Below are 15,720 nucleotides of genomic sequence, written 5' to 3'. Positions count from 1 at the left end.
TATGTTAGAACATATTGATGTAGACACTATTATTAGTGATTTTGCATCTAGAAATACTTGTATGCATAATTTTGTATAAGAAATTGAATACTGAAAGTAATATAAAATGTATTTTCATATGAAATATTTTTATTAGATCGATCGTTTGTTAAATGTAATTAAAAAAAATGTCATTTTTAAGCAATCTTCTTTTATACAATTGATTTTCTATTTTATTTTTTATTTGCACTTATTTACTAGGGTTTCAATTTCCTACTTCGTCCCTGGACCTCTAAAATCTCAAGATCGGCCCTGATTATGACTCAAACAATTGAAATCTCTAGTACATCAATATTAATTTAGTAAATGTAATATCAAAATTGTTATTTAGAATGAATTAATTCATAATGAAAATCCAGGAAATATGCATAGCCTAGGGCAAGTAAAATACTTTCTTCATATAGATTAAAATATATTTATATATTGCAGCTAGCTTTTGTTCTTTAATTTGATCCAAAATAAAATCAATTAATGAATGTTCCAAGATGGTAATGAACCTTTTTTTTTTTTTTTTGCTCCAACTTATATAATTAATTATACTGATATTATTGACTACATTGTATATCTTGAACTTAATTTGACACACGTGCTGGCACACATATATATATATATAAGCAATAACTTTGTGAGAGTATATAGAGCAGGAGAATTGGAAGTTGATCGGATTAATTAAACAGAAAACTAAATCTTGAGAGAAAATGATAACATATATTGAATTCGAGAAAGTGCCATTGAAGAAAGGTCTTTGGAGCTCTGAAGAAGATGAGAAACTGATTGCTTATATTAACAAATATGGCATTTGGAATTGGAATGAGATGTCTAAAGCTGCTGGTCAGGAAATTAACTCTTAATTACACAATTCATCAAGAAATTTAATCAATGAAGCTGATGATTTTTGTGGTGAATTTTCAGGTCTGCTAAGGACAGGAAAGAGTTGCAGACTTAGATGGATGAACTACTTGAGGCCAGATATAAAACATGGAAGGTTTAGCAGAGAAGAAGATGAAACTATTATCAATCTTCAACAAAAGCTAGGATCCAGGTAATTTCGTAATTAAATTCATCAACAAAATATGGATTATTTGGTTAAATTATTAAGTATATTTGCTATTGATTTCATGTTTTAGATGGTCTGCAATTGCAGCTAAATTACCTGGAAGAACAGACAATGAAATTAAAAATCACTGGCACTCTCACTTGAAGAAACTAGCTGTTCAGAAAACTGAAATTCACACATCTGATCATGTAGAATCCAAAGATGGAATATTGAATTCTGGAAATCACAGTTTTCCAAATTCAGAAAATATGTTTCCAGCTGAATTGGAAATTGAAGATCTGAAGAACATCAATCATCAGGAATTGAATTATATTATGGAAGATTTAAAAGGAGAATTACAGACATATCCAATGGAATTCTTCTATACAATGGAGAACATTTGGGAACCTGATCATCATCCATTCCAAGGTTCAAATTACAGTTCAGTTTCTTCAATATTGCATAATGAATTCTGGTCTGGTCATAATCAAAGCTTACAAGAGGAAATTTCATTTTCTGCAGATGATTAGATTAAGTGTTTTTCTTTCAAAAAAAAAACAAATGATTAAGTGTTTGTTTTTCCCAAGAATATTGGCATATTATTTTACTGGCTTCAGTACTAAATTTAATAATAGATGATAATTTGTTTCCTTTTGTTTGCTTACAAGCACCTTTCATTTTGTTTTCTATAAATGAAATAAGGACAAAAATAAAATAATAACTTGCTGTTGCAATTATGTATTGGATAATTATAGATTAATTTTCAACACTTTATTCTAAATTGGATGTGCTTGAATGATTTAAACATCAATCAATCAATAAAAAGAAATATATATATAAATGAGTAAATAATTTATTAGTTTGTAAATATTAAGCTAGTTAGCTCTTTTGTTTTTAGAAATACACTATCACGTCCGTGAGTTTTGACAAAACTAATTAGAACATCTCTAAGAGATTCTTAGTACAATCTTAAAAAATAACATAAAACTAATGCATATCATGTCTAACAATACTCATCATATTCACTAATTATTTATTATTTTATTATTAAAATTATTAATTATTGTTATATTAATTTATCGATAGTGTGAGGAGATGAACTCATTAGTAATAAATTATTAATAAAAATTAAAATAAGAAAGCACTAAGAATAAGATGGACTCTCTATCTATTACTAGGAGTGTGATGTGAAGAACTATTGACATTGACCCTTCCATCCATAAAATTTATATAAAATGACGAATCAACCCTTCTATCACTAATTAACTTTTATGTATATTTAATTAAGTTTTATAGTTTTATTTATGGATAATTAATTTATTAGTCCCTATATTTTGACAAAACACACTGTTTAGTCCCTGTATTTTAAAAAACGCATGGTAAGGTCCTTAACCTTTTTCTCAGAGTGAACTGTTTAGTCCTTCCGTCTGTTTGTTAGATTTTGTACCGTTTATGACTTCGGAAATGACTAAATTACCCTTCACTATTTACCTTCAAACTTTAGAAGAGAAAATCTAATTTAGAAGAAGAAGCTATTTGTATGGAGAACAAGAAAAAGAACAGACCCAATCCTTACGAAATTGAACGATTAAGAAGAAAAACACTCAAAGTTGATTTCAGATGCATTAGAGTTTAAAGGAAATGAAAATAAAAAAAAAGAAGAACGCAAATCCAAATTGACTAACAGAATCTTCATGAGAGTCTAACGGTAGAGACTAAATAGTTTACCGAGAAAAACATTAGAGACTAAACAGTTCACCGAGAAAAACGTTAGACTTTACCGTGTGTTTTTAAAAATACAGGGACTAAACAGTGTGTTTTGTCAAAATATAGGGACTAATAAATTAATTACCCTTTATTTATTATACTAATTTAATTTATTCATTTGAATAAATTTCAATATTCATATTCAATTCTGCGGCATCTACCTATGAAATTGTTCTATTTATATTAGTGATATCAGAATATCCAATTACTCTTTGTTTGCTTGCTTGAGGTCACCTGAGAAGGAAGAACACGGTCAAACAGGGGCCGGGAATCTGATAAACCCCCTCCGATACTTCAATGATGACACTACACCATAGATGGTCTATAACAACATAAAATAAATGTGTTGCCACATATATGTTGCAATACATATGATTAATTTGGATATGTTACAACTTTGTTTATAAAGTGTTGCAATATATACAAAAAGCTAATTTAACTCAGATCAATAGCAACATCTAATAAAATTGTTGCAGTAGATACGAGAATTTTGTAAGATTCTATGACCCCATATGTTTTTGGCAAAAAGCATTTTGAGGCCCCTGATCTTTCATTGTTTGGTGCATTAAGCTCTCGATCTTTTATTTAGATACATTGAGCCCCTGATCTTTCACCATTTGGTGCATTAAGCCCTCGATCTTTCATTTAGACACATTGAGCCCTTGATCTTTCATATATGGGTGTATTAGGTCCTTCCATAAATCAATTAATATATAGGTTTATTAAGGGCATGTTTGGTGTGACAACAAATGATGTTCTAAAAATAACAAATTCTAAAATAAAAAATATATCATACAAATTAATAAAATAATTTAAATAAAAAATAAAAAATTTATTGAATACAATAAAACTTTGTTTTTCGATAATTATGTTCTAAAAATAAAAATAATGTTAAAATTGAAGCACATTTTGTGGAAATAAGAAGTGTAATTTTATCAATAACAAGTAACTACAAACAACTGTTCATGAAAAGAGCTTTTCGTGAAAAGCTCCAAAATGTTGCAGTTTCCAGAGAAAATGCAAAACGCTGCAGTTATATAAACCTAACCAAACATGCCCTTAATAAACCTATATATTAATTGATTTACGAAAGGGCCTAATACACCCATATATGAAAGATCAATGGCTCAATGTGTCTAAATGAAAGATCGAGGACTTAATGCACCAAATGATGAAAGATCAGGGGCTCAATGTGTCTAAATAAAAGATCGAGGGCTTAATGCACCAAACAATGAAAGATCAGGGGCCCCATGATGCTTTTTGCCTATGTTTTTTTAGGGATAAGGTGCAAACAAAAATACCCGTAACATTGACTGGCATAAGCAATTTTATCCCTAATGTTAGGAAGTTTGGTCAATTTCAAACATTATTATAAAACACATATATTTTGTTCTTTATTCTGACTCAATTGCACGTAAGTTGATTCTAAAAAAGATTTCATATTTTTTGTGATTTAATAATAGAATTGGAGATTAATATTTTTAAATTCCATGAAATATTTGAATTTTTTTTTGTCCAACTCATGCACAATACTATATATATATATATATATATATATATTAATTTTCACCTTTAATCATATGTTTGTGATTTGTTATTAATAAGTTCGATAAAATGACGCACACCGTGAAGACAATTTGATGAATAATTTCTCCAATTGACCAAGCTTGTCAATGTTATGGGTAAAATTGCTTTTGACCGTTAACTTTAACGGTAAAATTGCACTATTTTAGATGTTAGAGGTAATATTGCTACTAGGTGTAAACATTAGGAGTAATTTTTGCACCTTATCCTTTTTTACAATTAACTATCTTCTATTTTGTTTTTTTATCATCACATTGTATTTTTATTTTAAAATATCAGAAAATCATGTTTTTAATTATTATTTTGTCAAATAATTAGTTTATTCCTTTTTAAAGGGATGTGTCTATTCATATAAAAACTTTTTATTTGACATTGTTAAATTTTTTTTTTTTTTGATAAATATAAGACACTTGTAAATATTGAGCATTTTATGATATTATTCCCCACTTGTTTTGGAGCCAAATAAATTATTTAGGAAAAAAAACTCAGTTTTAAATCTGAGAATTAAGAAAAAAAAATAGGCTGGGAATATTTTATTTTGGAGGTAAGAGCATCTCCAACAGCCTTTTAAATTGGTTCTTAAATTAAAATTTGAGGAGAGAAAGTTAAAAATCAGCTCCAACAGCCTCTTAGAGGCTCCTCAAATAACTAAGAGTCTCAACATTCTCTCTATTAATAGAGAGCCTCTCTCCAACTCTTAGTGCCTCTTAACTTCATTTTTTATTGAGGAGTCTCTCTCCTCACACTATTGATAAATATAATAATAAATAATAATCTTAATAATAAAATAATAAATAAGGACATGGCCGATTTTGAGATTCTAGAGGCCTAGGGGCGAAGTACCGAATGAGGGCCCTAATAAATAAAAGTAAAAAATAATGTAAAAAAAATCAATAATGTAAAACAAAAATTACTTAAAAATAACATATTTTTATTACACGTAGCAATGGATTTAATAAGAACATCAAATTTCAACTAAATAAGTTATTTTACTTCAAATTAAATATAAGTTGCTCATACAAAATATTATCTACGAGCATTCTAGATGCAAAATCACTAAAAATAGTGTTGCATCAATATTCTCTCAACATTTTATCTTTCTTAAGATGTCGATGATCTTAAATATTTAACTCCGAAAATATTCTTTCAGCAGATACAACAGTCATTAACATAGTTAAGAGGATTTGAAACGCAATTGAAATATTTGTATAATAATATGCTGCTTTGACAAATTAAAAAATTTCAAATACTAACATGAATAATTTTGGTCAAATAAATTGCAACACTTTCATTTCTGAATAACCATCATGAGCATCAACATGCGAAAAATTATTATAAGAAAAATTAATCATAAATTTGTATGCTGTGACTGTTTAGACCTATGAATTATATGTATTGTCATTGCATCTTTTGAGATTTTAATTTCTATATTTTTTATAAAAACATTATTTTTGGACCCTTTCCTCCCTTATTTCTCTATTACTGCAACAGTTACATCTTTTAAGATTTAATTTTAACATTTAATTTATTATTTTTTTAGAAAAAATATTATTTTTGGGGCACTTCCATCCCTTGGGCCCCGGACAGACGCCCCTCCTGTCCAGGCCCAGGACGGCCCTGAATAAGGAGTGAATATAAAGAGTATTGTTGGAGATGATATATCTTAGTCGCGCTTAAATCACTAAAAGTCAATTATTTATATTATTTTTAGAGACTGTACTAAAAATCTCTTGGAGATGTTCTATATTTATATTATATATCTTTTCTACTGTATAATTAACAAAGTCCTTTAATTCCTGAATTTATTTGTGCTATATACTGCTCACTTCTAAAAAAATCTTGAATACTACAATTATGTCGTACGTTTCCTATTTTTGTCGTAAAACGGTTTAGACAGTATTATGAAACTATAAACATGGATAAAACAGTCGATATTATATATGTTTTTCTATTTTAAATATTTTATATTATTATTTTAACCGGTTACAAACAACAAAGAAAAAAAAAATGAAGAAATGAAAACAAGAATTTTTTTTATTTGAATTTGGTTCTTTTTTTGAACCGTAGACCTTCTGCTACGAAAAAGGGCTGTGATAAGAAGTGTTCAACTTTTTGTAGCAACACAGTTAAGCGATCTTCTTCTATAGGATTTCTATTTTTAATTTTATTTACGCTTAATACATACGCAACCCCCTTAAGTTGCCCATTTTATTCATTTAACCCCCTCAACTTAAGGGACATCCTTTTAGCCCCCTTAACTCAATAAAAACGCTATCATTGGCCACAATAATCCTACGTGGCAGTGACCTGGACCATGATTGAGTTTCACGAATTGTAGGCGCGTGAACACCCTGAAATTCTGCTTGCAACGGTAACAAAAACAAACCACACCCATATTAATACACAATTAATAACAAAATATCCCTAAATCGTCTTCTTCTTCTTCACCGTCTTCTTCTTCTTCACCCTGTCGACGAATTGCACAGAGGTTTCTTCTTCTTCTTCACGAACTGTTCTCATTTCACTACAGCAGCTCTTCTTCAACAACTCTTCTTCAACAGACCTTCCCTAATCGAAGTCGAGTTTCACGGATTCTCATCTTCGTCTCCATCGTTTCTTTGCTTCTTCACGGATTCCATTTTTCTGGGTTTTTGTTTGTGTTCAATCGATTTTCATCCGCTCAAGCAAACTGAAAGAGAAATCTTCTCATTCGGTCATTGGGCTTAGTGAAATCGAAATCGAAATCTGTTAACCGGCCATTCTAACACCGGACGATGGAGAGAGACCATGTGTGCTTCTGTGGTGAAGTTGCTTACATGAGAGTGTGTCGGAAACCTCCAAATCATGGTAGACGTTTCTTTGGATGTCCTAATTATGGCAGTGAAATGTTTTGTGGTTATTTCAGGTGGTATGATCAAACCTCTAATTTACAGACTAAGAACATGGGACGGTTCAAAAGGTTGAAAGAGAAAGAAGAGAGTAATTCAAGAAGCAATTCAGTGAAGATGGATGGGAGTGGAGAGTGTAGACAATGGCTTAAATTGATAGGGATTTTGTTGTTGGGATTTGTTTTAGGACTGTTGTTTAGTTCCTGAACTGGTTAAGTAATGTAATGTTTTTGATTGTGTACTGAATTGGTAGGATGAAGTTGTAATGCATTGTTATGGTGTAATGAAATGGTTTTGATTATGTAATGGCAATTGGTGGATTGATTTTGTATCAATTGATTATGATGTTATGGTGTAAAGGTAAATGTTGTTAGTGATTATGTACTGATATAAAACAGACCATATATGCATTTAGCCATATGAAATGATCCAAAAACCAGACTATATATGCATTTAGCCATATGAAATGATCCAAAAAAACAGACCATAAAAACTCCATAGAAGCCAATTCAAAAAACACAAATCATTAAGCCATAAATGGTCTAAAAAAAAGACCAGAAATATGCATTAAACCACCTGAAACTGTGTCAATACATAGTTGTCCAAAAGTAAGGCACACTCCTACAATCCACATAGCACTAAGCTATAATTTGTCCCAAATCGGATTAATCTCGAATTATAGTCACCAATTAATCTTCTAGAGTCATGTCCATTCAATTAGCGCCTAAGGTTTTTCTGATTGTGTAAAAAAATTATATTTTGAAATAGTTGTCATGCTATAAAATCGGGGTAACATTTAACAACCTTTCCAAATATATCCATGAATTTAATGTTTTTAATCTATCTATTATCTATCTATCTATCTATTATATATATAAAAGCTGGAAATAAAAGTACACTTGTCGCAGGATTAACGTTGTGTCTCAATAACAGAGATTCTGCTGATGTGTAATTTTTATAAATTTTGAGAGATTATTAACTTAATAAAATTATCTCATTAATAAATATATATATATATATATATAATAAAAGAGAGCTGATAAACAAGGATTAGAACTCTATAGAGAGGTCAACAAGATGGTCTCATTAATAAATATATATATATGGGGTTGGTTTTAATGGTGAGCACTAAATTATCACCATTCATGGAGAGTGTTTAATAGTTATTGGATCAAGATCCAATGTTCTAAATTTAAATCTATTATTTAATATTATAAATAGTTACCTGATAACATGTCAATCACTTATAATTTAATTAAATAATTAAAAAATAAAATTAAATATTTTTCAACTTCCAAGAAGAAGAATCCTTTCTCTCTCTTTCTTTAATTCAATTGCATTGAATCTTTGAAAAAAAAAATAAAAGAAGACAGAGATAAGGAAAATGTGTTAATTACCGCCGGCCAATGCAACGAGAAAGTGGTGATCAATCACCTACTAAGTACTGTACATAGGATTTCATGGTATTTATTTTCAATTTTTTTATCATTAGCTTTTGTCTTTGTGTACTGTGTTTAATAAAAAAACTAAAACTACATATCTCTTTAATTCTTATTTATGTGTTTGTATTTTTTTAAAATATTATTGGTACTTGTTTAGAATATAAAAATAAAAATTAATACATTCAATATATAAATTTCTGACCATTTAATATGAATTTCATATTTTATTTTTTCAATATAATAAAACAAGATTGATTTATAAATTAAAGGCCTAATACATCACCATCACCAGCTTCATAAACTTATCCATAATATTAGATTAGCTTCCTGAACTTTGTAAGTTCTCACGAATTCCCTAAACTTGCTTATTCCGTAACAACTAAATAAAAAACTTATTAAACCTAAATTCTAAAAATATATCATCGTCTATTTGTAAGGTAATTTTTTCTCTTCCGTTACCTTTCAACCTATTATAAGAGTTAGTGTTGCAGGATTGAGAGATCGAAATGATGACGACCGAGAGTTAGTAGGGTTAAGGTACAAAAAAACCCATAATATTTTGAGTTAAGAGTAATTTTACCTCTAGCGTTAGTAGCCAATAGCAAATTTACCCATAACGTTGATAATTTGGGTCAATTTCAGATATTATTATAAAACACAAATATTTTTGTTCCTTATTTTGCACCAATTGCATATCGATTCGTTCTAAAAAAAGGTTTCATATTTTTTATAATTTAATAATAGAATTGAAGATTGATATTTATAAATTTGGTGGAATTTTTGAATTTTTTTTTATCAAATTCATACAAAAGACAGTATATTTTTTTCATATCTCAACATATATTTGTGATTTGTTACTGATAAAATGACGCACGTGTGAAGAGTAGATGCCAAGATTCATGACCGAGAAGACAGTTTGATAATTATTTCTCAAATTAACCCAATTTATCAATATTAGGGATAAAATTGCTTTTGGCTTCCAATGTTAGGGGTAAAATTGCCCCATTATAGACGTTAGGGGTAAAAATACTCATGACCCAAAAAGTTAGGGGTATTTTTGCACCTTAATCCGAGTTAGTATTATAGTTTTTGTATTTAGTTGTTACAGAATATGCAAGTTTAGGAAGCTGGTGCGATATTTGCAAAGTTTAGAGATCTAATAAATTTCTATAGACAAGTTTAGGGAGCTGGTGATACGAAATAAGCAAGTTTAGGGAGCTGGTGGGACACTTGTAAAGTTCAGTGAGTCAGTCTACTATTATGAACAAGCTCAAGGAGCTGGTGATGTATTATAACAAATTGCCATATATAAATTGTCGTAACTTAACGCAATTTAATTTAATATAACCTAAATTAGTATAATTTAACATATTGTAACGTAACATAATGTAACTTAACATAATTTAATAAAATTTAACGTAGCATAACATTACTTAACGTAACTAAGCGTTAAGTAACGTAATGTAACGTAACGTTATGTAGCGTTATGATACTTAACTTGACATAATGTAAACATAATGTGATGTAAGAAATAAAAGCTCAGTTTATAAATCCTTAGGAGTTAAGCTTAATCTATAAATCCTAAGGTCAATTTAAAAATCCTTAGGTTTTTTATTTCTTTAATCTTTCATTTATTTATAAACAATCAATAAGCATACAATCCCTAACATAACGTGACGTAACGTAACATAGTGTAGTGTAGCGTAACGTAACGTAACATAACGTAACGTAACGTAACGCAACGTAACGTAACATAACCTGTCGCGGAACCCGATTACCATACTCTGAAGAGGGATTTCGACAAACGGTATTCCGTTTTTACATAACACTGTCACTTACCGTTTTTAAGGACGATGCTTAGCGTGTGCCTTCTAGTGCATGCATTCTTTTGACTATTTCTCTAACCCTTTTATCATGTTTTAGGATTAGATTAATTATTACAGAGTTGTCACCTGCGTTTTAATGTTCAGGAACATGTCAAAAGATTAGATGGTACATGGGCTCACAACATGTTATCTCTTCAGAGTTAGGTAACGTAACATAACATAGCGTATCAAACATAACATAACCAAACATAACGTAGTAATTATAAGCTCAAATTTATAAACAGTCATTGAGCTTATAATCCTTAACATAACATAACGTGACGTGATGTAAGTTAATGTAACGTAACATAACATAACGTATCGTATTAATTATAAGCTCAATTTATAAATCTTTAGGATTGTATGCTCAATATATAAATCCTCAGGATTGTAAGCTCAATTTAAAATCCTTAGCTTTTTTTATTTCTTTTTTTTATTTCTTTAAGCTTCCATTTATTTATAAACAGTCATTGAGCTTACGATCTCCAACCGAACATAATGTAACATGACATGATATGACATAACATAAAGTAACGTAATGTAACGTAACGTAACGTAACGTAACGTAACGTAACGTAACGTAACGTAATGTAACGTAACGTAACGTAACGTAACGTAACGTATCGTAATAATTATAAGCTCAATTTATAAATTCTTAGGATTGTAAGCTCAATATATAAATCCTTAGGATTGTAAGTTCAATTTATAAATCCTTACCTTTAATATTTCTTTAAGCTTTTATTTATTTATAAACAGTCATTGAGCTGTCAATCTGTAACATAATGTAACATAATGTAAACAATCATTGAGTTTACAATCTCTAATATAACGTAACGTAATGTAACTTAATGCGACATAATATAACGTAACTTAACGTAACGTAACGTAACATAACTTAACGTTACCTAACGTATTGTAACTTAACGTGACGTTATTAAATATTTCGGTTTAGTAATATTTCAGTTCACCGATGTTTCAGTTTAGTGATGGTTCAATAATGTTTTAGTTTAGTGATGTTTTAGTTTAGTGATGTTTCAGTTTAGTAATGTTTTCGTTCAGTGATGTATCATTTTAGTGATATTTCAGTTCGGTAATGTTTCAGTTCAGTGTTGTTTCAGTTCAGTAATGTTTCAGTTCAGTGTTGTTTCAGTTCAGTAATGTTTCTGTTCAGTGATGTTTCTGTTCAGTGATGTTTCAGTTCAGTAATATTTCAGTTGAGTAATATTTCAGTTCAGTGATGTTTCAGTTCAGTAATGTTTCAGTTCAGTGATGTTTCAATTCAGTAATGTTTTAGTTTAGTATTCTTTTAGTTTAGTAATTTTTTAGTTGAGTAATGTTTTAGTTCAGTGATGTTACAGTTCAGTAATGTTTTATCACTAAATTGAAATGTTGATAAACTGAAACATTATTGAACTGAAACATTGCGGAATTGAAACATTACTGAACTAAAACCTCACTAAATTGAAATATCACTCAATTGAATAATCAGTGAACTGAAACATCAATGAAATGAAGCATCACTGAACTGAAACATTACTAAACTGAAACATTACCGAACTAAACATTACTGAATGGAAACATCACTGAACTGAAACATCACCGAACTAAAACATTATTGAACTAAACATTACCAAACTGAGACATTACTGAACTGAAACATCACTGAACTGAAACATCACTCAATTAAAAAACACTGAACTGAAACATTACTGAACCGAAATATTACTGAACTGAAATATTACCGAACTAAAACATCATTGAACTGAAACATCACCTGAACTAAAACATCACTGAACTGAAACATTACTCAACTAAGACATTACTGAACTGAAATATTATTGAACTGAACTAACCTAACCTAACCTAACCCAACCTAAAATATCACTGAATTGAAACATCACTAAACTGAAACATCACTGAATTGAAACATCACTGAATTGAAACATCACTGAACTGAAAACATCATTGAACTGGAATATTAGTGAACTAAAACATCACCGAACTGAAATATTACTAAACTGAAACATTGTTGAACTGAAACATCACTGAATTGTAACATTAGTGAACTGAAACATCACTGAAATAAAACATCACTGAACTGAAATATTACTAAACTCAAACATTACTGAACTAAAACATTACTAAACTAAACATCACTAAATTGAATTATTACAGAACTGAAATATTACTGAACTGAAATATTACTGAACTGAAACATCATTAAACTGAAACATCACTGAACTAAAATATTACTGAACTGAAAGATTACCAAACTGAAACATTACTGAACGAAAACATCACCGACCTAAAACATCACTAAACTAAAACATCACTGAACTGAAACATCACTGAATTGAAACATCACTGAACTAAAATATCACTAAACTAAAATATTACTGAACTAAAATATCACTGAACTGAAATATCACTGAATTGAAACATTACTCAACTGAAACATCACTGAACTGAAATATTACAAAACTGAAATATTATTAAACTGAAACATCATTGAATTGAAACATTACTGAACTAAAATATCATTGAACTAAAACATCACTAAACTGAAATATTACTGAACTGAATAATCACTAAACTGGAACATCACTGAAATGAAACATCACTGAACTGAAACATTACTAAACTAAAACATTACTCAACTAAACATTACTAAACGGAAATATCAATTAACTGAAATATCACTGAACTAAAACATCACTGAACTGAGACATCACTAAACTCAAAACTGAACTGAAACATTACCAAACTGAAACATTACTTAATTGAAACATCACTGAACTGAAACATCACTGGACTAAAATATTACCGAACTAAAACATTACTGAACCAAAATATTACTGAACTGAAACATTACTGAACAAAAACATTAGTGAACTGAAACATTACCGAACTAAAACATCATTGAACTAAAACATCACTAAACTGAAACATTACTCAGCTGAAACATTACTGAACTTAAAGAATGCTGAACTGAAACATTACTGAACTGAACTAGCCTAACTTAACCTAAAATATCACTAAACCGAAATATTACTCAACTGAAACATCACTCAACTGAAACATAACTGAACTGAAACATCACTGAACTAAAATATTACTAAACTAAAACATCATTGAACTGAAACATCACTGAACTGAAATATTACTAAACTGAAACATTATTAAACTGAAACATCACTGAATTGAAACATTACTGAACTGAAATATCACTGAAATGAAACATCACTGAACTGAAACATCACTGGACTAAAATATTACCGAACTGAAACATTACTGAACTGAAACATTATTGAACTGAAACATTACTGAACTGAAACATTACCGAACTAAAACACCATTAAACTAAAACATCACTAAACTGAAACATCACTAAACTGAAACATTACTGAACTAAACTAGCCTAACTTAACCTAAAATATCACTAAACCGAAATATTACTCAACTGAAACATCATTCAACTGAAACATAACTGAACTGAAACATCACTTAACTAAAATATTACTAAACTAACACATTACTGAACTAAAACATCATTGAATTGAAACATCACTGAACTGAAATATCACTGAACTGAAATATTACTAAACTGAAACATTATTAAACTGAAACATCATTGAATTGAAACATTACTGAACTGAAATATCACTGAAATGAAACATCACTGGACTAAAATATTACCAAACTGAAACATTACTGAACCAAAATATTACTGAACTGAAACATTACTGAACAAAAACATTACTGAACTGAAACATTACCGAACTAAAACATCATTGAACTAAAACATCACTAAACTGAAACACTACTCAATTGAAACATTACTGAACTTAAACAACGCTGAACTGAAACATTACTGAACTAAACTAGCCTAACTTAACCTAAAATATCACTAAACCGAAATATTACTCAACTGAAACATCACTCAACTGAAACATAACTGAACTGAAATATCACTGAACTAAAATATTACTAAACTAAAACATTACTGAACTAAAACATCATTGAACTGAAACATCACTGAACTGAAATATCACTGAACTGAAATATTGCTAAACTGAAACATCACTGAATTGAAACATTACTGAACTGAAATATCACTGAAATGAAATATCACTAAACTGAAATATCACTGAAATGAAACATCACTGCACTGAAACATTCTTAAACTGAAATATTATAGAACTGAAACATCACTAAATTGAAACATCATTGAACTAAAATATTACTGAACTGAAAGATTACCAAACTGAAACATAACGTAACGTAACGTAACTTAATGTGATGTAACATAACTTAATGTGATGTAACATAATATAACTTAATGTGGCGTCACTTAACATTACCAAACGTAATGTGACAAATATACGTGTGTTGTCTTTAACTGCAAAATTCGCAAAGTACAAACTTCTAATTACAATTTAAACCACGAGTATTGTCTTTGCAAATTGGTCAAACCACAAGATTTATTTTTATAGTTTTTCCTAATTTTTATTATTATTTCTGATATATTTTAATTACTGAAATTTTTTATTTTTTTTCACGGGGTTAAAACATTTTATTATTATTTATTTATAAATTCTAATATTTTTAATATATATATGATTTTTTTATATCAACGTGCATGATTTTTGTAAAGTATGAAATTCAATGAATATGTAGCAATAAAATGAAAAATATTTGTAACAAAGATGTTATAAATATACACAACAAAATTAATTAAAAGTTATAAAATAAAAAACCAATTACTATTGATGTGTCTAGTGTCATTTACTTAGAAATTACACCGATACTCACAAATTAGATATATTTTACTGGATTTTATCATTTTTTTATTTTCTATTAATTAGAATATCAAAAGTCACAAACTTTTTAGTCTTTTGTCATATTTGACGGTTACACTTTTTTTAATGATTTTCTTTTTCTGATACTAATAACTATTCCCTGAACCCTTGATAATAACTTCTAATATTTCTGTTCCTTTTCATCATTTCACTTAGTCACTTGTTTCGTATTTTCTTTTCAAATACTTATTTAAAAATTTAATAATTTAACTTTATTGTTTCTAAATCTAAGACATCAAC

The 15,720-nt window shown here is 28.9% G+C and overlaps 1 protein-coding gene across 1 annotated transcript; it reads left to right on the top strand.

Moving 5' to 3' along the window:
- The first annotated feature begins 703 nt into the window (after nt 1–703).
- Nucleotides 704–1,619, top strand: LOC136207019 (transcription factor MYB15-like). The gene is made up of 3 exons (XM_065998259.1): nt 704–870; nt 952–1,081; nt 1,167–1,619. The coding sequence occupies exons 1-3, from the start codon at nt 738–740 to the stop codon at nt 1,603–1,605; spliced, it is 702 nt and encodes a 233-aa protein (XP_065854331.1). The 5' UTR covers nt 704–737; the 3' UTR covers nt 1,606–1,619.
- Nucleotides 1,620–15,720: the final 14,101 nt, after the last annotated feature.

Source organism: Euphorbia lathyris, chromosome 9 (assembly GCF_963576675.1).
Source record: "Euphorbia lathyris chromosome 9, ddEupLath1.1, whole genome shotgun sequence".
NCBI classification, from domain to species: Eukaryota; Viridiplantae; Streptophyta; class Magnoliopsida; order Malpighiales; family Euphorbiaceae; genus Euphorbia; species Euphorbia lathyris.
Note: the sequence above shows the minus strand (reverse complement) of the source record. Positions and strands in the feature narration are given on the sequence as shown.

Bases quoted from the DNA above. Each gene is read 5' to 3' on its own strand.
- LOC136207019 (XM_065998259.1), top strand. From the start codon at position 738: ATGATAACATATATTGAATTCGAGAAAGTGCCATTGAAGAAAGGTCTT. The intron at 871-951 runs GTCAGGAAATTA...GTGAATTTTCAG, and splicing joins TGAGATGTCTAAAGCTGCTG to GTCTGCTAAGGACAGGAAAG. The intron at 1,082-1,166 runs GTAATTTCGTAA...TTCATGTTTTAG, and splicing joins CAACAAAAGCTAGGATCCAG to ATGGTCTGCAATTGCAGCTA.